Source organism: Panthera uncia, chromosome C2 (assembly GCF_023721935.1).
Source record: "Panthera uncia isolate 11264 chromosome C2, Puncia_PCG_1.0, whole genome shotgun sequence".
NCBI lineage: Eukaryota > Metazoa > Chordata > Mammalia > Carnivora > Felidae > Panthera > Panthera uncia.
The window spans coordinates 149,269,291-149,296,595 of NC_064810.1; the positions used below are offsets into that span (position 1 = coordinate 149,269,291).

The window sequence follows — 27,305 nt, forward strand, 5'->3', positions numbered from 1 at the left end:
AAAGTGTTTTTGTGGCTGGGACTCTGAACGGGCAGCACAAGTGGCAGCCTGATCCTTCTCATCACCCTCCTCAGGCCTCAGGGACCCTTCTCCTTCCTTCCTGCTGACACCCTCAACCACCCAGCCGTTCTGTGTGTGGCACACGTTCCTGCCAAAGGGCCCCTGAGGGCAGGGCCCAGCTGTCTACTCCATTCTCCCCACAGAGCAGCCTAGAACTAAAGTCAGTTAACGCGGGGAAACCAAGGCAAATACACCCAGCCAGTGTGTATTCTGAATGGGGGTGTCGTGCTAATGGTTAAATGTTCTTCATCACACCGTTTGTCTTTTCGCTACAGAGTTGTGTGAGTTCTTTAGATATTTTGGATGCTAACTCCTTATCAGATATATGATTTTGAAAAAAATTTTTTAATGTTTATTTTTTGAGAGAGAGAGAGAGAGAGAGCGTGAGCGAGCATGAGTGGGGGAGGGGCAGAGAGAGAGGGAGACACAGAATGTGAAGCAGGTTCCAGGCTCTGAGCTGTCAGCACAGAGCCCGACGTGAGGCTCCAACTCATGAACCATGAGATCATGACCTAAACCAAAGTCGGACGCCCAACCGAGTGAATCACCCAGGTGCCCCCAGATACAGGATTTTTATGTATATTCTCCCATCCCATAGGTTGCCTTTTTGGTTTTCTGAAGTTTATTTGAGAGAGAGAGAAAGCACGGGGAGGGGCAAAGAGAGAATCCCAAGCGGGCTGTGTATCTCCGACACAGAGCCCCACGAGGGGCTCAAAATCACGAATGGAACCTTGAGATCATGACCTCAGCCGAAATCAAGAGTCAGAGGCTCAACCGAGGGACCCAGGCCCCCGGCCTCTCAGTTTTGTCGATGGTTTCCCTTTGCTGTGCAGAAGCTTCTAAGTTTGATATAGTCCCACTTGCTTTTCTTGCCTTTGCTCTTGGTATCAAATCCCCAAAATCACCACCAACACCTGTTTTTCTCTAGGAGTTCCATGCTTTCAGGTCTTCCATTCAAGTCTTTCATCCATTTTGAGCTCATTTTTGTGTGTGGTGTAAGAGTGGTCCCGCTTCATCCTTTCCCGTGTGGCTGCCCTAAATGTTTTCCATATTGCCCTTGGGACCGAGAACTATCCTGAGCACTTTAAATGCATCGGCTCTTCTCAAAAATAAATAAAAAACGTTAAAAAAAAAATTAAAAAAAAAAAAAAAGCGGCCGATTTCGGCTCAGGTCATGATCTCACGGTCCGTGAGTTCGAGCCCCGCGTCGGGCTCTGTGCTGACAGCTCAGAGCCTGGAGCCTGTTTTGGATTCTGTGTCTCCCTCTCTCTCTGCCCCTCCCCTGTTCATGCTCTGTCTCTCCCTGTCTCAAAAATAAATAAAAAACGTTAAAAAAAAAAAATTTTTTTTAACGCATCGGCTCACTTACAGCGCACCTGGGCGGCTCAGTTGGCTGAGCGCGCAACTCTTGATTTCGGCTCAGGCCATGATCTCGCGGTTCGTGGGTTCAAGCCCTGCATCCATGCTAACGACGTGGAGCTTGCTTGGGATTCTCCCTCCCTCTCTCTCCACTCCTCCCCTGTTTGTGCTCTCTCTCTCTCTCTCTTTTGAAATAAATAAACTTTAAATGCATCGACCTGTTTATTCTGCACATCAGTCTGACAGCATAGAAAGTATCATTATTCCTTCAGGAACAACAGAAATGAGGAAACAGAGGCACAGACTAAAGTCACAAAGCTGGCAAATGGCAGAGACGACATTCCAGCCTGGGCAATACGGTGCCAGGGACTGCGTTCTCCGTAGCTTCCTGGCACCTCTTTCCTCTTTCCTCCTACTCTTTCCTCTTACCTCTTTCCTCCTACTCTCTGCCTCCTCCAAGCTTCAGAGGTGGTTCCGACCCCAAGAATTTCAGCATTCTGTGTATTTTTTCCTAACGTATGCAATCACCCACAACTTATCCCTTCAACTTTTCTTCCTATCCTAATAAATTTCTAGCAGAATTTTCCTAAGTCCCCCTACCCCACACCTCACCACCACGAGGCAGTCATATATACCTGCACCTGAGTACCTGCTAAATGCAAGGCACTGATCAAGACATTCGGCTTTGACATGTCAAACGCTTCTCTTGTATACTGCTTTCCCCAGTAGCTGCCAGCTCTTAAAGGAGCCACGCCGCCGGAAAGAGGACCTACCACAACTGAGCAGGACGGTACCGGTGAGCCAAGCTTCTCCTCTAAATGAGGAGCACAGGCAGCAAGGCAGACCCGCGACCAGACTTTGTCCTTGATCTGCAACAAATTCATTCCAGAACCTAAGGGAACGAAGGAAACAAGAAACAGAAACATCTTTAGAAAGGACCTTTTGGGAAAATGTACAAGCGGGGCAGAAAGCCAATCATTCTCTTGCAGCAAACTTATACTTGGACCTCTTCCCACCGGAACATATACGGTGTGCCTGGGTCATTATGGAGCTGGCAAACATGAGGTCCGCAGGGGCCCTTGGAAACACACGGCCCCACCTCCTCCGCATTTCCCTCATGGGCTCGAGCTCCACCATTAGCCTGCAAATCTGCAGCCCTAAGGCCCGACAATACGTAGACCAGGCACTGTTCTTTGTGTCCCCTGGGTTCAAGGTGTCTGCTTGGAGGCAGCCCTGTGCTGATGTGGGTCAGCCCTCAGGATTTCCCAATCACATCTAACTTATGGAGGGAAGCTAAGCCTGTCTGAAAACAATCTACTGCTCCCGAGGCTTTCCTGAGGACGGCGAGGGGGAGACGAGCCAGAGCACAGGGGAAGGCCTCCCGTCTTCCTCCTCCCCTGGGTCCAGGTGGAGGCACATAGACGTCGGCCGGGATGCTAATGGAGTCATGCACCCAGGTGAGGAGGTCAGACCACAGGTAAATCAGGGGGTGACTTCTCAGGGGGGTGAGGACAGCGGCGTGGAGGGCCCGGCTGAGGCTGAAAAACGCGAACCTCTGGACCGCCCCGGGAATGGGGCTGTGACTTTCCCCCGCAGCACAAACAGCCCCAGGGGAGGTGTGGCGAACACAAGTGGACACATGCTGTTCCAGGCTTAGGGTTCTGCTGGTCTCACTTCTCCGGAGCTACCTGTGGGAACCTTCTCTTCTCCAGATCGTGAGTGAAGCTGGGGGACCGGCTTCCTCTCCCTGAACACTAGAATAACAGCTGGCATACGACAGCACTCAAACACTCCAGATGGAGTCCCAGGAGGCTCTGAGCATTCCAAGACTCCTCTGAAGCCACGTTCATAGGCCTGGGCTCTTGCTCTGCGTTCTGGTCCCCTCTTCTGTTGGCAGGCCTTGCAGCCCGGCCTCATGCAAAAGTGCCTTCGGCAGCCTTGTCCCAGCTTTCCTTCCTTGCTGGCATCACCCGCAGTTATTTCGGGCAAGGTTTTGGACTCCAGAAGCTCACCACTCTCTTGCGTTCCCCAAGAAACAACTCCTTGGGGGAGCCAGGCTCCAAGATGGCTCGTGCTCAGCCCTGAGTCCTGGTGTTCACACCTTGTGAGGTCCCTGTCTTCCTATACCTGGGTAGGTCTGTTGTGACCAGTAGGGTGGGGCAGCAGGGACGGTATGACACTTCCAAGACTAGGGTGTAAAAGATTCTGCAGCTTCTGCTTGACTGCACTCTCCTCTCATCCCTCACCTGGGGGGGGGGGGGGGGGGGAAGACGGGGATCCAGCTCCAGTGTCGTGAGTGGTCCTATGGGAGGGCCACATGGAGAGGAACACAGGCCTCAAACCAGTTCTGTCTGGAGCCCTGGAAGTGGATCCTCCAGCCCCAGTCAAGCCTTTACATGACTGGTCCTGGTTGCCAGCTTGAAGGCCACCCCATGAGAGCTCCTGAGCCACACAAGCCAGCCAAGCTGCTCCAAGATTACAGACCTGCGGAAATTCTGTTGAGATCATCAACACTTGTGGTTTCAGCTGCTAAGCACCAGGGACATTCATTACACAGCAGAAGACAATATGCTCCCTTCTCGGCAACAGACGACAGGGCTAAAAGACTAGCACCCAGCCGGGTGGACAGGGCTTACGCTGCCCACAGCCCCACATGTGCACGTGCATACAGAACAGGCCAGCGCCGGGACTCTGAAGGCTTACCATCACTGCAGTCGATAGGAGAGTAAGACCCAAGGAACAGGGAGGCAGCAAAGCTACTGACCAAAGAAATTCTCTGTAAAAGGAAGACACAGTCAGCTAGGACTCATTTCCATAAGCCACCGAATCCTCTGATGCACACAACATGAGAAGAGCTTTCAACTGAGGAGGGAAGTGGAAATTTGGAGCAAGGTGCCCAGTAATGGTAGTGACTGAATATCTTGGCTACTACAACATCTGAGTATCTGGATCACCAAGACTCCTTGCGAGAGCACCTCACGCTGCAGTTTCTGTTGGGCCATAGAACTCAAGTCCGACAAAGCAAAAAAGCAACAAGCCCTATGAAAAAGCCGTGCTTAGGGAAGTGGCTTTTCTACCCAGAATCCAGGAGGTGTGATGCCTGATCTCCTTCCTCCATTCCTGTGGTCTTTATATCTAAGTCACAAGGGAAGGGGGGATGTGTGGCCACAGGACTCAGAACCAACAAAGACACCCTTGGGGGTTCAGAGCAACTTAAGCGAAAACCAGTCCCTCAGGAGCTGGAGGACTGATAATGGATTTCAAATGTTGGCCTGGGGGGTCTGTGCTTCCACGTGGGAATCGCTGGCCCTTGGACCACTGCAGAGAATGCCAGCACCTCCTGTCCCCTGTCCCGCCTCAGGCCACCTTAGTTCCACACGGAATTTGGAGAGGGTTTTACATCTCTGCCCTTCCCCTCCTCCCCGAAATCTACACAGCACGTGCTGCAGAGTCATCTGGAACCCTGAGTCATTAAATAACAAACCGGATGCTGTGAACTCCCAAGATTAAAAAGGCACTTTGGTTGAACATGAGCTGATCGTTTTCTAATTATTCAGAGATGAAAATCACTAGCCAAGGTGTCAAGGCTGCTTCTCAGGCGGCATTAAGTGCCGGCTCTCGGCGACCGTGGTCCAAGGAATGAATTGGAGTTTCTGGGACACAGGCTCCGGTTGAAGGGCCACAGCTAGGGACACAGGGGTTCAGCTTTCCACATTTCTGGAGGAAACACTGAGCCCACACCAATCAAGTGCCTGGGAGCCATTTCCATGCAGGAAACTGAGAAGACGGAGACTAAAGGGCACCTGGAACTCCTACTCAGGTGGCCGAAGACACCAGTCCCCACTGCTCCCATCCTGCCCTCTGCCCCCTGGGGTCAGGAGAGGCCCTGACTTCTCTTTCCCTCGATTCCATTCATTCCCTCCTCTTTGGAAACAGCTCGACAATGAGGGAAAAAAAAGCCAAACTGAATATATCATTTTCAATGTCTGCTAATCCATGCTTTTGGCCAATGCGCGCAAGATGTATTTATACTAAAGGTTAAGTATTATAAAAGGAATTCAACTGTGACTGAAAGCAAAGAGGAACGTTGAACCGACCTCCGTGTGTGAGTAGGCCTCGGGGTTCTGCTGGTAAATCTTCGCGATCTGGTTTCCCGTAAATCGCTGCAGAGAAGAGCGCAAATTCTTAAAAATCCATATCCTATGTGCAATGATCGGCTCTCACAAAGTGAGGTTAGTGTAGCATGCTCTGGATATTAGTACAATGGAAGCTTTCTCAAGGCCTCGACTCTAGAAATGTTTGCTGAGCACCCTCCAGGAATAAGCCTCGCTCGTCACCTGCAAGGTGACGGCGAAGCTGACCAAGAGCGCCTGCGCAGGGTATTTTCCCCGCCCCCCCATTGTTCTCAAGGCAGGAAGGGTCACATGACCCCAGCTGCGCCAATCGCAGCCGGCCCTGGAAGGGTGGCTGAAGGCAGCGGGAACCGAAGCTGGCTTTTTTTTTTTTCCTTTTTTGGAACTTTTCCAGGCGCTGCCTTACATGAACTGACTCCTCTCGGGTTCAAAACTGCTCGAAGTGTGGGCGCTATTTTTGGCCCCCGCTTAGAGGCTGAAGCGGAGGTGCCATCGTCGCCCCCGTACACGAGGAGCTCGTACACGTACACGTACACGAGGACCCCGTACACGAGGAGCATCACCAGGAGGCAGCACGCCCCATGGGGAGATCCCCGAATGGGGAACTAGCCAGAGCCATGCCAGACCGGAAGGGACCCTCTGATGAGGACTGTTGGCACCCCACCCTCTGTTCAGACACCAGGGATACCCATTGGGGGGCAGGGCAGCCCATGTTCACAGCACTATTGCCCGAGCCAAGTTCCTATACCCTTGACAATGCACAAAAGCCCCAGACTTCAGGGCCCACGGGGGCTTGGGCCCTTCACCCCACCCCGCTCGACACGAGGAGCACAGCCACGTCCACGCCTCAGCTCCCTTCTGCGAAAAGGGCAACAGGAGGTCCGTCCTGGCTCGCCAGCAGCAGAGGGAGGCAGGACAACCGGGAGCAGACCCAGGGGCCAGACACCCACGTGTCTCCTGTGATTCCCCTGGGGGTGGGTCGGCAGCTGTGTCCTCCCAGACACCCAGGGAGAAGGGACGAGAAAGGACCAGAGCCAGCAACCGGACCTTCCCCCCGGGACCAACCCTAATGCCCAGCCCGTGGCAGGTGCGGCGCACCTCGTAGGCCCGGGAGCCTGTGAGGCAGCTGAGAGCCTGGGCGCCGCCCACCGCGGCCTCCAGCTGGCGACACTGGGCTGTGGTGCTGGAGTCCATCCACACCGGGCTGTCGCTGATGGAGAAACAGGCCTGGAGAGGAGGAACAAAGGCGCAGGCTGGAACGATGCCTGCTGACTCTGGGAGCCACCCTGGCCTTGGCGGTTACACTGCCAGTCACGGCTGTGATTGCATATGACCTAGGAAGACCCACGGGCAAGCCCTTCGTGCCCAAATCTTGGCCCGGCTCCGCGGGGTCTCTCCCCAGAAAGCTCAAGGTTGAAGGTTCTAACAAGGACACCTGAGCACTGCAGGCAACACTAGAGATGAGCAGCCAAGTGCAGTGTCAACGGAGGCATCCGAAGCTGGGAGGCGGGGAGAAGACACAGCCTGCCTTCCCAGCATCACCAGGAGGCAGCACGCCCCATGGGGAGATCCCCGAATGGGGAACTAGCCGGAGCCATGCCAGACCGGAAGGGACCCTCTGATGAGGACTGTTGGCACCCCACCCTCCGTTCAGACACCAGGGATACCCACTGGGGGGCAGGGCAGCCCATGTTCACAGCACTATTGCCCGAGCCAAGTTCCTATACCCTTGACAATGCACAAAAGCCCCAGACTTCAGGGCCCACGGGGGCTTGGGCCCTTCACCCCACCCCACAGAATTTTCTCAGACTCCCACAACATGGCCACCGTTACCTGCAGCTGCTTATGTAACGGGAGGTCTGGTGACAGGCTTCTCAGCACCTGGCTGGCCCCAGCCTTCCAGTATATGCTTCCATGTTGCTGCCGAGGGAAAACGCACGCACACGTTCACGCGCCTACACACCGTTACCACCTCCTGGAGACACAGAAAGACTCCAGACCACACCCCGAAAGAAACGGGCTCCAAGCCTGCCCCTGCCACTTCTTAGTCACAGAACTCATCACCTTTGTGAGACTTGGCTTTCATTTCTAGAAAATGAGAGCTCTGCCCTGTTCACCTCAAAACTTACAGGAAGGGTCCAAGAAAGAATTATTGGTCTGGATTTTGGTAATTTCGTAAAGTTGTATTTAAATATGTTGCTCATAATATTATCTGAAATTCACGCCTTCATTCACTTACCCATTCATTCATTCATTCAACAAACATTTATTGAGCACCTAGATCATGCCAGGCAATGAGACAGATGAATAGGATAGTACTGTCCCTATTCTCTTGACACGGGGGTTGACGCAGGGAAAAAGACACAAACATACAATTATAAAACCCCATGGATGTGCAGTGGCAGGGCAGCGGGAACACAGAGGAGGGGCATCTAACCAACTGGGAGCACTCATGGGTAGAGGTGGACATGATTAGTAGGAAAGGAGCTGAGAGTTGAGTTTGTGGGTGTTCCATGCAGAGAGCAACCACAGGTGAGAGGTTGGCAGGTATGGGAATGGTGGCATTCTTTTTATTTATTTATTTTTAAGTTTATTTTGAGAGAGAGAGAAAGCATGAGTAGGAGAGAGGCAGAGAGAGAGAATCCCAAGCAGGCTCTGCACCAGCAGCACAGAGCCCGACGCGGGGCTCGAACCCACAAACCACGAGATCACGACCTGAGCTGAAGTCGGACGCTTAATCACTGAGCCACCCAGGCTCCCCGGAATGGTGGCATTCTAAACAGTGGGCTGGGTCTCAGGTGGGAGGTGGTGGGGACAGCCTGAGCACCGGGGCCTTGACGTCCGTACTCAGGAGGCTGGGGTTTATCGGGGAGGTGTGGGAACTCTGGATTAGCAGGGGAGTGTCGTGGCCAGGGCTAAATGTATGAAAGGGTTTGGGGGAGTCACAAAGAAGGTACAGGGGAGGCAGGGAGGCTGAAGCAGAGACCCAGAGAAAAATTATAGACGTTCGGCCTGGGGCAACAGAGGCAAAATTGGAGAGAAGGTGGTAGATTGAAGAGTCATGTAACAAATCACTGGGACATGGGGGCCCCCTTGGACATGGGGTCAAGGATGATGGGTGGGTTGTGGCCCTGGGGAAAGACAGACCACTCAGTCTAGCACAGAAGTTGGGATACCTGGCCATGGGGCCGGGGGATGCCCAGGAGGGACAGGGTGTCCCAGGCTGGGTGTCCCAGCCTGAGGTTTAGGTAAGAGAAGTGGATGAGATCACTCAGAGAATCCATGTAGTTTAACAAGGACAGGAGCAATAAATTCCTGTCGGGGTAGGGAGAGAGAGGGGGAGAGAGAGGAGGTGGCTTTAGAAAACTCAGTAAGCACTCTCTGATGAGGATGTGAAAATAGGCTAATTAGGCATGGAGCAAAGTGATTCAGAGGGTACGGCTCAACTTGGGTCCTGACGCCCCCTCCCAGCAGCTGTGTGACCTGGGGTAGGTGACGTCACCCCTCTGTGCCTCTGGGTTCCTATATAAATGGCAATGATATTAAAAGCAGTAGCTAGGGGTGCCTGGGTGGCTCAGTCAGTTGAGTGTCCAACTCTGGATTTCAGCTCAGGTCACGATCTCATGGTCTGTGGGATCCAGCCCTAAGTCAGACTTCGTGCTGACAGCACAGAGCCTGCTTGGGATTCTTTCCCTCCCTCTCTCTCTACCCCTACCCCACTCGCGTGCATGATCTCTCTCAAAGATTAATGAACTTTATTTTTTAAATTTATTTGTTATTTATTATTTTTTATGCTTATTTATTTTTGAAAGAGAGAGCACGAGCCGGGGAAGGCCAGAGACAGAAGGGGACACAGGATCCAAAGCGGGCTCTGTGCTGACAGCAGGGAGCCCGACGTGGGGCTCGAATTAACAAACTGTGAGATCAAATCATGATCTGAGCTGAAGTCGGGCATTTAACCCAGGTGCCCCTTAAATTTATTTTTAAATGTTTATCTCCTTTTGAGAGAGAGACAGAGCACGAGCAGGGGAGGCACAAAGAGAGAGGGAGACACAGAATCTGAAGCAGCCTCTAGGCTCTGAGCTGTCAGCACAGCACCCGATGCGGGGCTCGAACCCACGACCCATGAGATCATGACCTGAGCTGAAGTCAGATGCTTAACCGACTGAGCCTCCCAAGAGCCCCTAGAAGTATAATTTCTAACTTTGCTTCTGCTTCCAGGAAACACAAAAGCAATTCTAGTGCTCCAAGGCAGGCATCCTAAATGCTCGTCCAACGCCTCCCCCCCACCCCACCGGAGGACCTCTATCCGGTTCTGCCTGACCCAGTGTCCTGTTCCGTATAATGCTTCACAGTACGAACTGCCTCAGATCCTTCAGCAAGGAGGCAAGCTATACCATCCTCCGAGGTAGGAGGGCGGTAGGGGTCTCTACCAGCAACGGCAGGGGTGCAGTGGCTCTCAAGGACAAGCATTCCCTCCAGGGGAGCCCCACACCACTGCCCCACAGCCGCCCCGCACGCCGCCCGGAGGCTGCCACACACAGACCTGGCCGGCCCCAGACAGGGCGAGGACTTGAGAGAAGTCAAAGCCCGAGGCCTTCATCCTCTCCAAGATGATATCCAAAGCCTGAGAAGACAAACAGAGCCCACCGTGACTGTCCTGAACCACCGAGTCAGGCAAGCCCACGAGCCTCCACACTGAAACGTAAGTGTTCGCCATCACCCCGGAGATGAAAAAGAGCCGACGGCCTGGGATACGTAAGCACCAGAATAATTAACCAAAGTAGAGATCAACCAAATGAAAAGGTGGAGTAGGGTAAACATAGTTTAAATAGACAGAATCAGAAACCACTGGTCCTCAAATTCTGCTTCTCCGATTTGTGACTTCCAAGCACTTGGCAAGAGCAAGGTGGATCATATCGTGCTTTCTTTTCTCTGCATTTTCAACCCACCGGACTAGTGGTCTGACTTCACTGCAACAGAGAAGTGAAGAGTGACGTAGACGGCCCCGTCAGAGTGGGGACCAGGCCTAGACTCCGCACGTCCAGGAGCACCAGGCTGGAAGGAGTAGGTAGAGATGGCCGCCACTTGTCCCAATCCCCGTTCCACCCTCTACCAATCTTCTTTTTTTGTAAGACCCAAGCGTGGGATAAATGGTGCTGCCCAGAAGAGCCTGACACTTGCCCTAAGGTTTCAGGGCAGGATTAGAGATTCACCCCAGGCTGCATTTTCCTTGAGGACAGAGCAGCCCCTGGAGCTCTGTCCCAACTCCACCATCCCCTCCCTATGCTGGGAGGGCTCCTTTCACAGCCCTGGCTGTGGCTGCCAACTTGGCCCCCCTGGCCAAACCTCAGGCTGGGAGTGGGGCACCCCTGGAGCGGGGATTGGCGAAGCCAGAACAGGTCCAATCCTGACGGGCCTGCTCACGATTAGAAATCACGTGGCCCCACCCCCAAGCCTGGCTCTCTATCCAGTGCTCACTACCCCAAGTTAAAGCCTTGGCTTATCACAAGCCCCCGGCATTATCAGTAGAACCTCTAGATCGACTCTTGCCTGTCGCGCCCACCGTCCCTTGGTCTGGGGCTCAGCCCTAAGAAGTACATTCTGGCTGGCCTGTCTGGTGGAAATCTGTCCTTTACCCCAATCCTCCAGTATGAGTCAGGGTCAAGTTGATAAAATGTTTAAAAATCACACCAATCGTCCTAACAGAAAGAATTTAGTATAGGGAATTAATTGCTTAGACCAGTGTTGGAGGCCTGAACAAGCTTTGGTGGACACATTAAGGACGGCCTTTAGCTGGCTCCCAGTTGTAGGGTCTTGGGACCCCTGAGGCAGACTCCAGCCCTATTATGCTGGTCTGTACTGGCCATACCCCTGGTCCTGTGGCTTCACGGGTCACCCATATTTGGCTACAGGTATCTTCCTTTCTTGTTGGTCCTGAACAGGCAGGCCTGTCTTGGGGTCCAGCGGAACCTGACTGGTCAGGTCATAAGCCACCGTTGAGAAGTTCCCCTGCTTCAAGAGCTGAGGATTCTGGGGGCTGAGCACGAAGACACCAGTGCTGTGTCTGGATCTCGGGGTAAAAGGGAGGCCACAGGGCCTGCCTGCAGAGTGTTTGGCAAAGGTTTGGGAAGGCGGCATTCTGAAGATGCTTACTCACTGGTAGGACTTGCAAGTTCTCAGCACCAGACCTACAAGCCCTGTGCGTGTCCTCTTGGCTCAAGAGGACCAGTTGAGGCTGAGTCTAGCCTTAGGAACCATGCAGACTCCATTTCCCAGTGAGGACCTGGTCTCAACAGAGGGCTTCCCAGTAAATCAGCAAGTCTGCCAGTGAGACAGGCTGGGGACAGGAGAAGGTCAGGGATCCCTATGCTTACCTGGACCCACATCAGGACTGGAGATGTCACTGTCAGCCCATCCTCGTGAACGTGAACTCCACCCTGAGTCCTACAAGGAGAATAAGACAGAGTGTTGGCAGAGCCTTGGGCAGGGGCGCAGTGGGGGGCAGGCCCCGGATCCCTCCAATGGAAGAAGAAATGCCCTTTCCCCAACCTCGATGGGAACTCTAAACTGAGCAAGACTGAACAGTGCTCGCAAGATGGAAAGAGAAGTCCTAGCAATTGCTCAGTGGTGACGATTCTCAGAAGACACCAGCAAAAATATGCCTTCTAAAGAGGAAGGACTCACCCTGGAAGGCAGGCATGGCGTCACTTGGCACTGTGGCCACGAGGGAACTAGCGGGCGCAGGGCTGGATTAAAACCCTCCCAAGCCCACTGGGGTAGGCATGTGCTACAGAAGTGCTGTGTCTGCGGGAGAACTTCTTGGCTCTCAGACCAGGGAGTCCTTGGATTGCAAGCCTGGAGAGTTAGCTGCCTGGGCCCCTCTCCAAAACCCAACCCTTTCAACTATGAGTTTAGAAAAAAAAAAAACAAAACAAAACTCAAAACGAAAACAGGCTCCAAATCCATACCAAGATACTATTAGATAACCATGTGATCCGGACATTCTATGCCTAATTACCAGCCAAGAGAAACGAAAGTATACGTTCACTGACAGGTTTGTATACAAGGTTTCATCGCAGCCTTATTTGTAACAGTAGAAAACTGGAGTCAGCTTAGGTATCCCTAAGCAAGTGAATGGATAAATTGTGGTGCGTGTGTTACACACACCAGCAGGGAGATGAATCTCCAATGATCGTGCCGAGTGAAGGAAGCCAGACAAAAAGAGTACATATTACATGATGCCATTTATATAACTTGCTAGAAAATGCAAATCCACCTGTTGTAGTGGTTTCCCAAGTCCAGTCGGGGAGGAAAGGATAGAATGCAAAGGGGCACAAAGAATCTTAGGAGTGATGCAGATGGTTTGTATCTTGACTTTGGTGGTACTTTCACAGCTATAGGTCTGCCTCTATCAAAAGGCATTGAGATTGTACATTTTAATGGATGCCCTTTTTTGTACACAAGTTATACTCAATAATACTGATATTTTTAAAAAGATACCGTTAGGGAAAAAAGTGAAAAAGAGCAGACTTTCCCATAGACAAAAAGGGCGCTCAGGTGGCTCAGTCAGTGAAGCGATGACGGCTCAGGCCATGATGTCATGCTTCATGAGATCGAGCCACACGTCGGGCTCTGAGCTGACAGTGTAGAGCCTGCTTGGGTTTCTCTCTCCCCCCCTCTCTGTCCCCCTCACTCGCTGATGCTCTCTGACTCTTTCTCAAAATAAATAAACTTTAAAAAAAAAAAAAAAAGAAACTTGTTGGGGCTCCTGGGTGGCTCTGTCGATTGAGCATCTGACTTCGGCTCGGGTCATGATCTCGCGGTCTATGAGTTCAAGCCCCACATCAGGCTCTGTGCTGACAGCTCGGAGCCCGGAGCCTGCCTCCGATTCTGTGTCTTCCTCTCTGCCCCTCCCCAACTCATGCTCTGTCTCTCTCTCTCTCTGTCAAAAATAAATAAACTTAAAAAAAAAAAAAACTTGTTAAAAAAAATCGCACATTACATAAATTCCTTTATAAGGAATGTTCAGAATAGGCAAACCCATAGAGACAGAGTAGACTGGTTGCCAGGACTGTAGGAGGAGAGATAGGGAGTGACAGCTAATGGATACAGGGCTTCTTTCTTAGGTGATGAAAACGTTCTAAAATTAAAGAGTGGACACTGTTACATAGTTCTGTGAATGTATTGAAAACCACTGCACTGGACATTTCATTTATTTCTTTCTTTCTTAAGTAGGCTCCACGCTTAGCATGGAGCCCAAGGCGGAGCTTGAACTCACGACCCTGAGATCAAGAGTTGGACGCTTAACTGACCGAGCCACCCAGCTGCCCCCTGAATTGTACATTTTATTTATTTATTTTAATTTTTTTTAATGTCTATTTATTATTAAGAGACAGAGACACACAGAGAATGAGCATGGGAGGGGTAGAGAGAGGAGACACAGAACCCAAAGCAGGCTCCAGGCTCCGAGCTGCCAGCATAGACCCCCGACGCGGAGCTCGAACTCACAAACTGAGAGATCAGGACCTGAGCTGACATCGGTCGCCCAACCAACTGAGCCACCGAGGCGCCCTTTGTACATTTGAAAAGAGTGAATTCTTTGGTATGTGAATTCTGTCACAAGAGCTTTTCTTCTCCTTTCTTTCTTTCTTCCTTTCTTTCTTTCTCTCATTCTTTCTTTCTTTTTTAAGGCTGTGATGAGGGATTCTCTGTATTAGTTCCGGAAAAAACAAAATTTCCATGGCTTGATACAGAGGAAGTTTGCTTCTCACTCCTGTAAAGGATAATCAGTGGCATGATAGGGACGAGGAGGGGGCTCTGTCCCCTGCAGTTATTCAGGGACCCAGGAGGACGACAGCAACTCTCATCTTCCAACTGGTTTCCAAGCCGCCCTGGCCACTCGCATCCAGCCACAGAGCCGAGGAAGGAACAGGGCAGAGGATCGCGGTGGGGGCTATATGGATTAGGTCTTACAGACAGGCCTGTTGACCTTCTCCCAGTTAGGACTCAAGTCACACAGCTGAACATAACTGCCAGGAAGACAGGAGTATACCCAGGAGGAGAAGGAAATAAGTCTAGTAGATCGCTGGTCAGTCTCTGCTACAAAATTCCTCATGTGCATTAGTAAAAAGATACGACAGTTAGAAATAAGTTTACAATTATATGTACCAGGTGGTTTTGCCTTGTCACAAACCACTTCACAACTAAGTGATCTGAAACTACCGAGCTCATTTAGCTCACAGTTCTGTCGGTCACCGGGCTGGGCTCGGCCGGGCTCACCCATGCATCTGGGGTCGGGTGTGAGTAGCTACAGGGCTCCGTTTCTGGAGACTGGCTGCCCCTTCTCTTGGCTGGGATCTGGGGGCGATACAGCCACGTGTCTCTCATTCTCCACCAGGCTGGCCTGAGTTTGGTCACGTGGGGGCTAGACAGGGTCCCAAGAATGAGAGCAGAAGTCAGCAAGGCCTTCTTGAGACTTAGGTTTAGAACTGGCACAATGGTACTTCCTTCACATTCTCTATTGGTTAAAATCAACAGGTCAGGAAACGACTCCATCTCTTGACTGAAGGAGGTACCAAGTCACATTGCAAAGGGCCTGGGGAATAATGGTCTTTTCTGCAATATATCCCAACATGCACAATCCACATGTCAAATATATTAAAACACACGAGAAGTAGGGGCGCCTTGGTGGGTCAGTTGGTTGGGCATCCGATTTCGGCTCGGGTTCATGATCTTGTAGTTTGTGGGTTTGAGTCCCGCATTGGGCTCTGCACTGACAGGGCAGAGTCTGCTTGGGATTCTCTCTCTGCCCCTCCCCGACCTCTTCTCTCTCTCTCACTCTCTCTCTCTCCCTTTCAAAATAAATAAATCAACAAAAGAAAATACATGTGAAGTATTCAAAAGAAGCCCCAGACAAATGGAAAGACAAAACGTGTGCTTAGCTAGGAAGACTCAATCTCACAAAGCTGTCAATTCTCTGAAAGTTAACTTATAAATGTAATATGATCTCAATAAAAATATTAACAATTTTGCTTTCTGGAACCTTAAAAGCTGATTCTAGCGTACATTATCGAAAAAGAACAGGAGGGGTACCTGAGTGGCTCAGTCAGTGGAGCATCTAGCTCTTGATTTCAGCTCATGTCATGATCCCAGGGTCATGGGAGTGAGCCCCATGTTGGACTCTGTGCTGAGCATGGAACCTGCTTAAGATTCTCTATCTAAAATTAAGGGGGGGAGAAAAAAGAACAAGAAAGAATGGCCGTGGAAACTGAGAATGAAGAACAATCAAAGGGGACCAACAATTCCAGATATTAAATCATATTGTAAAGCTAGAATAACTAAAACAACATGTTACTAGCTCATGAACAGACCCACCAATCAATGGGCCAAAAGAAAACACTCAGAAAAAGACCTAAACACACACAGAAATTAGCATATAAAGGTGGCATCTCAAATCCGTGAGGTAAACACAGACTTCAAAAAAATGGTGTCAAAACCACTGGAGAGTCATAGGGAAAAGACTGAAGCTGGAAATAAATGGCATGCCATATACTTAGATAAACTCCAAATATTTTATATAAAACTGAATCTTGCAAGAACCAGAAGAGAACAGCGGTGAATTCCTTCACAATCTCGGAATGAGGAAGGCCTTTGAAACTCCGACTCAACATCTAGAAGCAACAGGAAAAGACTGAGAAGTTCGGTGGCACAGGAAACAAAAGCCCATGTGTGGCCACGACCCATTCACAAATCAAAACAAACAAAAATCTGGGGAACCTATTTGCAATTCATTTAACGAGGAGATCGTTCCTCTAACATTTGAAGAGCTCCTAGAAATAATCAATCCATCAGAAAAATGGGCAAAGGTCATAAAAAACTTCACAGAAAAAAAAAAATTCAACTAGCCCTTCAACATATGAAAAGATGTCACCTTCATGCATAATAAGAGAAATGCAAAGTAAATCCACATAGAGGGACTATTTTCACCTCTCTGATTGGCACAGAACTAAAACTCTTTAACAACCACACCACATTTAGGTGCTGTGGGAAATGCACTCTCACGCATTGTTGGTGGGGTACAAATCCATACAATCCCTATGGGAGGCAATCTGGCCACATCTTCCAAAATCATACATCTATTCGCTCTTTGATCCAGCAATCGATTTCCAAACTTTTATCCTGCAGACACACCGGCACATGTCTGTAAGGTAACTCACTTTTCACTGCAAAAACCTAAGGTCCTTCAGTTCTATCTACACAATGGAATACTATGCATCCTATAAAAAAGAACACAGAAGCTCTATGTACTGATGTGGAAACACAGGCAAATTATTGTGAAACGAAGAAAGCAAAGTACAGAATGGCGTGTACCGTACTTTTTTATCCGGAAACAAGGGGGACAATGAAAATACTGACATCTGCTTATATTTTGATATAAAACACTGGAAAGATACACAAAAACCAATGAAAGTTCTCTGTCGAGGAGGCCAGGAGGGACAGATGAGATTCAGAAAAATTGAGACTTGTCACTACACGCCTTTTCTTTCAAATTATGTACCAAGTACCTGCAATGCCTATTAACAAAATAACTGTATTAAAACAACCGCTTTGGAAAAGAATTTGACAGTTTTAAAACCTACCCTACAACGTAACCATTCCTGAGTATTTCATTTCTAAGACAAATGAAAGCTTATGCTGACACCAAGACTTGTGTGTGAGTTTCACAGCCTCCTTATTGATAATAATAAAAAACTGGAAACAATCCAAATATCCCTCATCAAATGAATGGATAAGCCAACTGTGGTCCACCAAGCAATAAAAAGAACAAACTACTGGGGTGCCTGGGTGGTTCAGTCGGTTAAGTGTCCGACTCTTGATTTCGGCGGGTCACGATCTCATAGTTCTTAAGCTAGAGCCCCGTGTGAGGCTCTGTGCTGACAGCACTGAGTCTGCTTGGGATTCTATCTTTCCCTCTCTGTTTGTGCCTCCTGCATGCATGCTCTCTCCTCTCAAAATAAATAAATGATCTTTAAAAAAAAGAAAGAAAGAAAGAAAGAAGAAAAAGAAAGAGAAACAGAAAAAAAAGAAAAAGAAAAAAAAGAAAGAGAAAGAGAAAAAGAGAAAGAGAAAAAGAAAGAGAAAGAGAAAGAGAAAGAGAAAGAGAAAAAGAAAAAGAAAAAGAAAAAGAAAAAGAAAAAGAAAAAGGAAGGGGCACCTGGGTGGCTCAGTCAGTTGAGTGTCTGACTTCGGCTCAGATCATGATCCCACGGTTCATGGGTTCAAGCCCCATATTGGGCTCTGTGCTGACAGCTCAGAGCCCGGAGCCTGCTTCACATTCTGTGTCTCCCTCTCTCTCTCTCTGTTCCTCCCCTGCTCAAGCTCTGACTCTGTCTCTCACAAGTAAATAAATGTTAAAAAAAAATGTTTTTGTGGGTTTTTTTGTTGTCTTTTGCTCGTTTGTTTGTTTTTTAAAGGAAGAGCAGGGCACCTGGGTGGCTCAGTCAGTTGAATGTCCAACTCTTGATTTCAATTCAGGTCATGATCTCAACAGTTCATGAGATTAAGCCCCAGGTTGGGCTCTGCGCTGCAGCTTGAGATTCTCTCTCTCCCTCTCTCTCTGTCTCTCCTCTGCTCTCTCTCAAAATAAATAACCTTAAAAAAAAAAAAAAGAACAAACTATTGATACACGTAACAACCTCGATGAATCTCAAAACAAATATACGGAGTTTTAAAAGTCAGACCAAAAAGACGGGGCACCCGAGTGGCTCAGGGTTAAGTGTCCGACTCTTAATCTCGGCTCAGATCTTGATCTCAGGGTCGTGAGTTCAAGCCCCACATTGGGCTCCATGCTGGGCATGAAGACTACTTAAAAAAATAAAATAAAAGTCAGATAAAAAAGAGTCTATTATTATGATTCCCTTTATCTAAAATTCTAGAAAGTGGAAACGAATCCATAGTGATAGAAAACTTATCAGTGGTTGCCAGGGGTTGGGGCTGGGGAAGAGGAATAAACTCAAAGGGGCACGAGAAAACTTTTGGGGGATGGAAATGTTCATTATCTTGATTCTGGTGATAGTTTTATAAAGGAACATCTATGTCAAAACTTATAAAGCTGTATACATTATACATATGCAATTTATCATAAGTTATATCTCAATAAAATTATAAAAATTAAAAAAAAACAGTGGAGGAGGAATGAAGCAGATCTGTATATATCTGCTTTGAAAGATCTTAAAAATGTAACTGGATAAAAAAAGCAATACTGTATTTTGGGTATGGGTAGCTTTTTTTTTTTTTTCTAATGGAGGGGACTGATTGACTCATTGAGTTGAAGACAGAGTGAGGTAGAATTTAAAAACTTGAAAGAATGGAAATCAAATGACTTCTGTTTTCATACCGTCATATGGAATCCAGACCATAAAGACAGCTGGAAGACCTGGAGGTGAAACAACATCCTTCTAAATAACACACAAATCAAAGAAGTCTCAAGAGAAACTAAAAAAATATTCTGAGGGGCGCCTGGGTGGCTCAGTCGGTTGAGCATCTGACTTCGGCTCACGTCATGATCTCGTGGTTTGTGAGTTCGAGCCCCGCGTCGGGCTCTGTGCTGACAGCTCAGAGCCCGGAGCCTGCTTCGGATTCTGTGTCTCCCTCTCTCTCTGCCCCTTCCCTGCTCGCGCTCTGTCTCTCTTTCTCTCTCAAAAATAAACATTAAAAAATATCTATTTTGAACCAAATAAAAATGAAAATATAACATCAAAGTCTGTGGAATACAGCAAAAGGAATTCTTAGAGGGAAATTTATAGCATTAAATGCAAATATTTAGAAAAGAAAAGCTAAGATTAAAAATCTAAGCTTCCACTTCAGGAAACTAGAGAAAGAAAAGCAACGTAAGCTGACAGCCAGCAGAAGAAAAGAAACCCTAAAATGTGACAGCACAAATCAGTGAAAAATGGAAAGAGGAAAACAGTAGAGAAAAATCAACAAAACCAAAAGCTGCCTTTTCAAAAAGATCATTAACGCGATGAACCTCTAGCCAGGCACACCGAGACAAAAAGAGAGAAGACACAAATCATCAATATCAGAATGACAGCAGGGTCATCACTACTGATCCCATAGACATCCGAGGAAAAGAAAGGAACAGTATGAAGATCTCTATGGCCACACATTTTATAGCTTAGATGAAATGGACCAATGCCCTGAAAGACACAAGCTACCAAAACTCAAACACATGTGGCCTGTAGTGATAGAAAATAATACAAACGCAAGACGGTTTCCAACCGCAGCTCAAAGGAGGCACATCAGCTAAGGGGGAAGGAGAGATGGTAACACAACGTGATCAGCAGTGGGTGCTGCACCAAGAGCCAGCAGGGAAGTGATATCTTTTACTCTAATGTCTATTTATTTTGAGAGAGAGAGAGCACACATGAACAGGGGAGGGGAGAGGGAGAGCACCCCAAGCATGCGGCACACCGCCAGGGCAGAGTCCAGCAGCACGAACTCAGAGTCCGACATTTAACGGACTGAGCCCCCCAGGGGCCCCTAAAGATTTTATTTCTAAGTAATCTCTACACCCAATGCCGAGCTCAAACTCACAACCCCGAGTTCCAGAGTTGCACGCTCCACCAACTGAGCCAGCCAGGCGCCCTGGAAATGATATCTAAACAGTTGTGGAGGGGCGCCTGGGTGGCTCAGTTGGTTAAGCATTCCACTCTGATTTCGGCTCATGTCATGATCGCCCGGGGTTCGCCCCCAACCCTGCGCTGACAGGGTGGAGCCTGCTTGGGGTTCTCCCTTCCCCTCTCTCTTTGCCCTTCCCCAGCAGGCATGCGTGCACTCTCTCTCTCCCCAAATAAACAATCCTTCAAAAAATAATAAAAAATAAAATAGTCGTGGAGGAACACGTCCTCCAGGACCTCTCAGAGCCACCTCAGAATCAACAAGTCCACAGCTGTTATGGACTGAATTACCGCCCCCCCCCCCCAATTCCTGTGTTGAAGTCCTAACCCCCAGTACCTCGGAACATGACTGCATTTGGACAAAGAGGCTTGAAAAAGGCAATTAACTTGCAATGACATTATTAGGGTGGACCCTAATCCTGCATGACTGGTGTCCTTATAAAAGCAGACTGGGACACAAACACAGTGGAGACACCAGGGATGCACAGGCAGAGGACGACCATGTGACAGGCAGCAAGAAGGTAGCCATCATCTGCAAACCCAGGAGAGAGGCCTCGGAGGAAACTAACCGTGCTGGCACCTCGACCTCACACGTCCAGGCTCCAGAACCGAAGGAAAATTAACTTCTGTTGCTTAAGACGCACAGTCTGGGGCATTTTGTTCTGGTAGCCCTACCAAACTTTCACAACAGCCAAACTCATCATCTTCCTCCCCCAGATCAGTTCTCTTCCACAGTCTACCAACCATCCAGAAGCCCAGCCAGAAACCTCACCTTCACATCTCACATTCAACCCTGCACCAAGCCCTGTCAATTTTACCACCCAGCCCTCTCCTCCAAGACACTATCATTTCCCATCCAGAAGATCTGGAGAAACCTCAATGGTCTCTCAGCATGCACTCTGACCAATACCCAACTGCTCTCCCATTGCACGCAGATCTTTTCAAAACACAAATACAACCAGGTCACACCTTACCCCCATCCCTATGGCCCTTCAGTGGCTGTCCACGGCTTTTAGGATAAACACAAACTGTGTACCAAGGTTTATGTAGCTGGGCACAGCCTCTACCTCCCTCTCTATTCCCCAGCCACACTGGCCTTCTTCAATTCCCTGAATAAGCAGTGCTCTTTCTTGCTACAGGGCCTTTGCACGCACCGTTCCTTCTGCCTGGAATGCTGCCTCCCTTCCATCACCTGGCTAACCCTACTCACCCAGACCTTGGCTCAAGCACTACGTCCTTAGAGACCCTCCCTGACCACCCCCCCTCCAAGTCTGGGTCACATTCCTTTATAATAAACATTTGGAGAAGTAAGTCCCTTTCCTTTAATAGCGTTCTCTGAGTTTATAACTAAATACTCTTCTGTGAGATTCTTTGATTGATATCAGTCTCCCCTACTCAACAGGAAGCTCTGGGAGAGTAAGCACCACGTCTCTGTTTGGTTCACCATCAAATCCCAGTACCCAGCACGGTGCCTGACACGAAGTAAGTCTCAACTGATACCTACTGCACGCATGGTTAATGAGTGCACGGAATTGGGAAGGAATGGAGGAAAACTCATTCCAGGAACACACACACAAGACGCTGAGAGGCCTACCAAGACTCCTGCAGTTTGATGAAGCCAGATCTACAGATACCAACTCTTAGGTTCTTGGACTCAATTCTAACGTGGCGGGGGTTGGGAGGGGATGGGGGTCCCCTACACACAACACCAAACAATTCTCAGACACCAGCAGGTGGTCTGAGATGATCAACTTCCGCAGGTTAAGGGTTCAGTCCTACAGGACTGCCCTCCCCACCCACTTCAGATGCCAGGCCCAGGCCCCAGGCTATTACCTTCAGACCAAACAGCTACAGATGGGGGGTTCCAATGACCTTAGGTTCTTTTAATGTGCTTGAGCAGCTCACAGAAGTTAAAGGACGTGATAAAGGACAGATGAAGAGATAACATAGGGCGAGGTATGGGGAAAGGGCACCGAGCTTCCATAACCTTTCCAGGCACTCCACTCTGCCCAATCTCCACTTGTCAACCAATCCAGAAGCTCTCTGAACCCAGTCCTTTCGGGTTCTTATTAAGACTTCATTACAAAGTCATTGCAAGGTCAATGACTAAGTCATTGGCCATTGGCCATTCAACCTCTGGCTGAAAATTCCAACCCTCTAAAGACAATCTTTAATCTTCTGGGCAACCAGCCCCAGCCCCTGGGTGGGGTCCAAAAGTCATCTTCATTAATGTAACAAAAGACACCTTTATGCCTCTCAACCCTTAGGAATTTCCAAGAGGTTTAGGAGCTGTGAGCCAGGAACTGTGGATGCAGACCAAAGGCACAGGAGAAATATATTTTGACCATCTAAATGACCAAACACGTATTTTTTACAAATCACAATCTCACACCAGAACAGTGTGGCTCATGAATATAAAAGGTGGAGGGAGGACCCCAAAACCAACCCTCCCCCACACATCCACTGGGTACATACCCGAATTCTGGAAGGTCTCTGTCAAAATGCGCACTGTCCTCATAGAACACATTCAGCTCTGCATCAACAGCAACAACTTTCACCTGGAAGGGATTTTTTAAAATGGTGTATAGAATTTGCCACAGCAAAGGAGCCCCCTGGCACCCCACGCCCAGTCTGAAGGCACCTTTTGACTCTGCTCGCCCATCTGCAGAGCCCTGGGAGCGGCACAACCCGTCCTCGGGCCAGCAGCGCCGGGTACGCCGACCCGGACACGCCGGGGTCAACCACGGGAGGAACAAAGTTCATGTGTACAGCGTGCCCACTCCACTGAAACAAGTTTCAGGCGGTGATCCGGTTCCAGGTCACTGGTTATGCCTGTGTGCCTGTCTACCCGTTTGCGTGTTCTCGAGTCTTAGGCGGCCGAGTTCCCTCGGGTCCCTGTCACTCGGGCGCCCGCACCAACGCGCGAGCCCCCTCCGGGACCCCGGCCGCGCTGCGCGCTTCCCGCTACGCGCCCGCGGGATCCCGCCGGGGTTGGGAGGCGGGGGCGCCCGCCGTTTCCGGGAGGGCCGGGGTCCAGGCCGGGTCGCGGTCGCATCTTGAGGGCGGGCGGCACGGGTAAGGCGTCTCGGTGGAGGGGACGCCGATCCCCCGGGGGAAGCCGAGAGGGAAGCGCGCCCGCGGCTCGGCCCCAGGGTTCCCCGCGCCCGGGTCCCGCCAGCCCGGCCCGGCGTCGCGGAGGAGGCGGCCCGCCCCGTCCCGCCCGGCCCGGCCCGGCCCTGGGGCCCGCGACGGTACCTGCTGCGTGCTGAAGTCCCAGCCGAGGCAGCAGCGGCGGGCGGCGCGCTCGGCCATGGCTGCGGAGGGGCCGGCGGCGCGTCCGTCCGTCCGTCCTTCCCGCGGCGTGAGTGTCGCCGCGCTCCAGCGCCCCGAGACGCCGGGCCCGCCCCTCGCCCCGCCCGGCCGGACTCCAGGACCCGAGTCACCCGCGGGCTAGCGCTCTGGCGCCGCCTGCGGGGAGACGGTGCAGGGACGCGCGTCCTGCCGGGTCCTCGGGCTTCGCACCTGGGCAACATACCGGTACCCCCTGCGCCACCTTCTCCCTTCCAACCCTCCTCCGGCCTCCTCCCCATCCACGTGTGCTCTCCGCAGAGGCCTTGCCCTAACGCCGCCTGGCTTCCCGCGGAGGACGTCTGGACCAGAGGTTCCGCCTTTAAGCTGGATTGTCCCTGCCTGTCTCTCTAGTGGCCCTGGAGACTTCTGTGGCTGTCTCTTGGGTACTAAGGCGACTGTCCACTCATGGTGGTGACACAGAGGTCACAGAGAAACGTCCCCTGGGACTGCAGGCACTGGGATCCACGGGCCCTGTCATGTCCCAGCAGATCTGAATGGTTACCCCTCTCTGACATGTGCCACATCCCACCTCTGTGTTTAAATGTTCTTTTAAAATTTTTTTTACTTATTTTTGAGAGAGTGAGAGACAGAGCACCAGCAGGGGAGGGGCAGAGAGAGAGGGAGACACAGAATCGGAAGCAAGCTCCAGGCTCGAGCTGTCAGCACAGAGCCCGATGCAGGGCTGGAACCCACGAACCACAAGATCAGACATTCACCCAGGCGCCCCCCCACCCCCAACGTCTATTTAAAATCTGAGCTGTGGATGCTCCCTACAGAAAGGCTCATTCACACCTGTGGTCAGCTGATTTTGATATTCTAATGTGTGCCAGATGTGGTGAAGGAGGCATGAGAAATAAAATCAGACCCACTCCCTTCCCCCCTAGAGCTGAGGACACCTTCTCTTCCCCGTGCTCCACCTGGCTGTGTCATTCTCATTCCTAGGACTGACTTCTTCCCTCTCCCAGGGGCTTCCCAGCCCATCAGAGCCCCTCTCATACTTTTTGCGATGGCCTGATTGATTACCTGCCTGTCTCTCTCACTGAACTTGAGCTGCTTGGAGCCCAGATGCTCCTCTTGGCCCAAGGTCCCAACATCAGTGGCAGAGCTGGGCCCAACGCCAGCAAGTCTGATTCCAGAATCTGCATGTTTAACCACTAAACAAGCCAATTCTCTGAGCAGCCTTGTGAGAAGGCCCGTGGCAAAACACAAATATCTCATGAAGGCCAAGGCCACTGGCTCCTTTTCAAGCTCTCTTACAGGGTGGCCTTGTCTTGTTCAGGGGTGCCTCTCTCTATGGGCTGTGGCGCCTCTCCCATTCTGGTGACTCATCCTTTCTTTTGATGCAACAGCCTTTTCACCCTGGCCAGAGAAGGCTGGAGGTCCGAGAGGCCGTTTGCCTACATCTGGAAGCTGCACACCCACAACTTACTCCATTAGCAAGGAATGAAGACAGAAATCGTAATTCCAAGCTGTCGATGCCTCTCAGGTTGTCCTCTGTGTTGATGCCCTGAAAAAGCACACTGAGTAGTAGAGGTGGTTACAGGGGACCCTGGGGAAGTGCTGCCGTGGCCTGAGCACAGCTAGTCTTTTGCCTATTTTGCTCCAAACTTGAACCTGGCTCCCTGCACGGAACCGATTAAAGAGCCCCTGCACAGACTTCGGAACAAAGCAGAAACTGCCCCGGAGGGGTCTCTCTGCAGTGACCAGGATAACTACAGTCCCCAGCAAGGCTCCTTCCTTCATCCAGGCCCTAACTGCTACCTCAGCCTTAGGGCATAGCAAACCCCGAAAGGAAGTCACGTGATCAGAGTTGCATATTAGGAGGATGGTGTGTGGAGAATAGGGGCAAAAGGCAGGAAGGGAAAATCCATTAAAATGTGGTTGCGGGAAGCCTGAGGCAGGGCAGAGGTGCTGATGATGGAGACAAGTAAATGGAGTCACGAGATGTTGGGGAAGCTCCGGGAACCACGCGGACTGAGAGGGGGAGGGGTCAAAGGCAATGCCCAGGTTTCTGGTTTAGGAACTGTTGATGCACAACAAAGCACCCTCAAACTTGGTGCTCAAACTTAAAACAATAAGTAGTCTCCCTCACTTATCAGCAGGTCTCCTGGGGGCAGCTGATCTAGACTGGGCTCGGGCGGAGTGGTTCCACATGTCTCTCATTCTTCTCTTCATGGGGCCAGCAGGGTACCCCAGGCCTGCTCTTCTCATGGAAGCAGAGGGGCAGAGGAGGGCAAGGGCAAATCTGTGAGGTCTCTGAAGGCCTAGGTTCAGAATCGTCATGCCGCACTTCCTCCTCTGTGCCACCCGCCAAAGTCTCGTGGACGGCCCAAAGTCAAGTGGTGGGGATGGGACAAGGGCATGGCTGTGGATGCAGGGAGGGGTGAAGAACTGGGCCACTGATGCAGTCGGCCGCAGGCCCCCACCAGTTGGAGCGTGGTTCCATTTCCTGAGTTAGGAAACATGGGAGGAGAAGCAGCTGGGGGGGCAGGGAAGATGGCGAGATTAGCCAGGACCTGGTAAGTTTCAGGTGCTTGTGGAGACATTGAACAGGATGTTGGATAAGCGGCCTCCAGCTCAGGAAAGAGCTCTGGACCAAAGACAATGATTTGTGAGTTATGAGTTCCCCATAGGAGCGGACTAGCTTGTCAGAAAGGGCTCGGGGTGGGACAGATGGAAAGCCCCAAAGGGAACTGGGAAGGACAAGTCAAAGACAGATGAGGAAGAGATCATGAGAGAGGGGTGTGGTGGAAGCCAACGGAAGAACCTTTCTGGAAGGGGAGGGGCTCACCAGGGCTAAATGCTGCGTGGGAACCTGTCCCCTGGTTTACCAGTAAGATGGCAGGTCATTGAAACTTTAACAAGAACAGACTCAGTGGAGCCCCTTAGGTCTTACTTTTTTGGTGCTTTTTAAAATTTGGCACTGTTTTTATGGTTTATTCATATTGTTATGTGTATACCTACTTTTGTGGTTCCAAAACGGTGCCACGTGAACTGCTAATTCGAGGCAGTTCATAGCTCCAACATTAGATTGTGCTACATTCCTTTCTGGAGCAGACCTGTGCCGTCAACACGTGCAGTGAGAGGCAAGTACTGCAGGGAAATCAAGGCAGAACGGACAATAACAACAACGGGGCACCTGGGTGGCTCAGTTGGCTAAGTGTCTGACTTTTGATTTCAACTCAGGTCGTGAGCTAACAGTTCATGGGGTAGAGCCCCATGTCGGGCTCTGCGCTGACAACACGGGGCCTGCTTGGAATTCTCTCCCTCTCTCTCTGCCTCTCCCCCGGTCATTCTCTCTCTCTTTCAAAATACATAAACTTTAAAAAAAGAAAAGGAGGACAGCAGTGTTCAATGCAACGCCAACGCTTGAGAAGTTGGGCAGTGTCCAACAGGCACGACCATTGTCTTAGTAAGTTATTCCGGTTATTTAAGAATGAAATGAAATAGTATTTTCTCCTCAATTTACGTGCATTACTTTCTTCAGATAGCTACTAAGTTATTAGGACATAAATATATATTAAGCTCTTTGGACCTAACTACTTAATACACAGAATCGTTAGCCATTGCTTCTGGCCTAGGAGTTCCATGGAAAAATTGTTGAAATTCTAAGTGTGCCGTGAAGTAAGAACATTTGGGAACCCATGATCTAGTTATTTCCATCTCACTGATCCATCGGAGTCAATAGCATGCCAACCCCACATTTTACTGTCCAGGCTCC

The 27,305-nt window shown here is 50.3% G+C and overlaps 1 protein-coding gene across 2 annotated transcripts in view; it reads right to left on the reverse strand.

The window, feature by feature from the left end:
- The window catches only part of XYLB (xylulokinase), a 62,816-nt gene extending 39,222 nt beyond the window's left edge, over positions 1-23,594 (reverse strand). For both annotated transcript variants that reach the window (XR_007457415.1, XM_049628995.1), the window contains exons 1-9: positions 23,489-23,594; positions 22,709-22,791; positions 11,930-11,999; positions 10,099-10,179; positions 7,386-7,472; positions 6,651-6,779; positions 5,517-5,582; positions 4,123-4,195; positions 2,193-2,311 (exon numbers count right to left, since the gene is read on the reverse strand). Coding sequence is in view for 1 of the 2 variants with exons in the window: in XM_049628995.1 (XP_049484952.1) it covers positions 2,193-2,311; positions 4,123-4,195; positions 5,517-5,582; positions 6,651-6,779; positions 7,386-7,472; positions 10,099-10,179; positions 11,930-11,999; positions 22,709-22,791; positions 23,489-23,545 (765 nt within the window). In the remaining variant the exon portion in view is untranslated. The remainder of the gene's footprint in view (positions 1-2,192; positions 2,312-4,122; positions 4,196-5,516; positions 5,583-6,650; positions 6,780-7,385; positions 7,473-10,098; positions 10,180-11,929; positions 12,000-22,708; positions 22,792-23,488) is intronic.
- Positions 23,595-27,305: the final 3,711 nt, after the last annotated feature.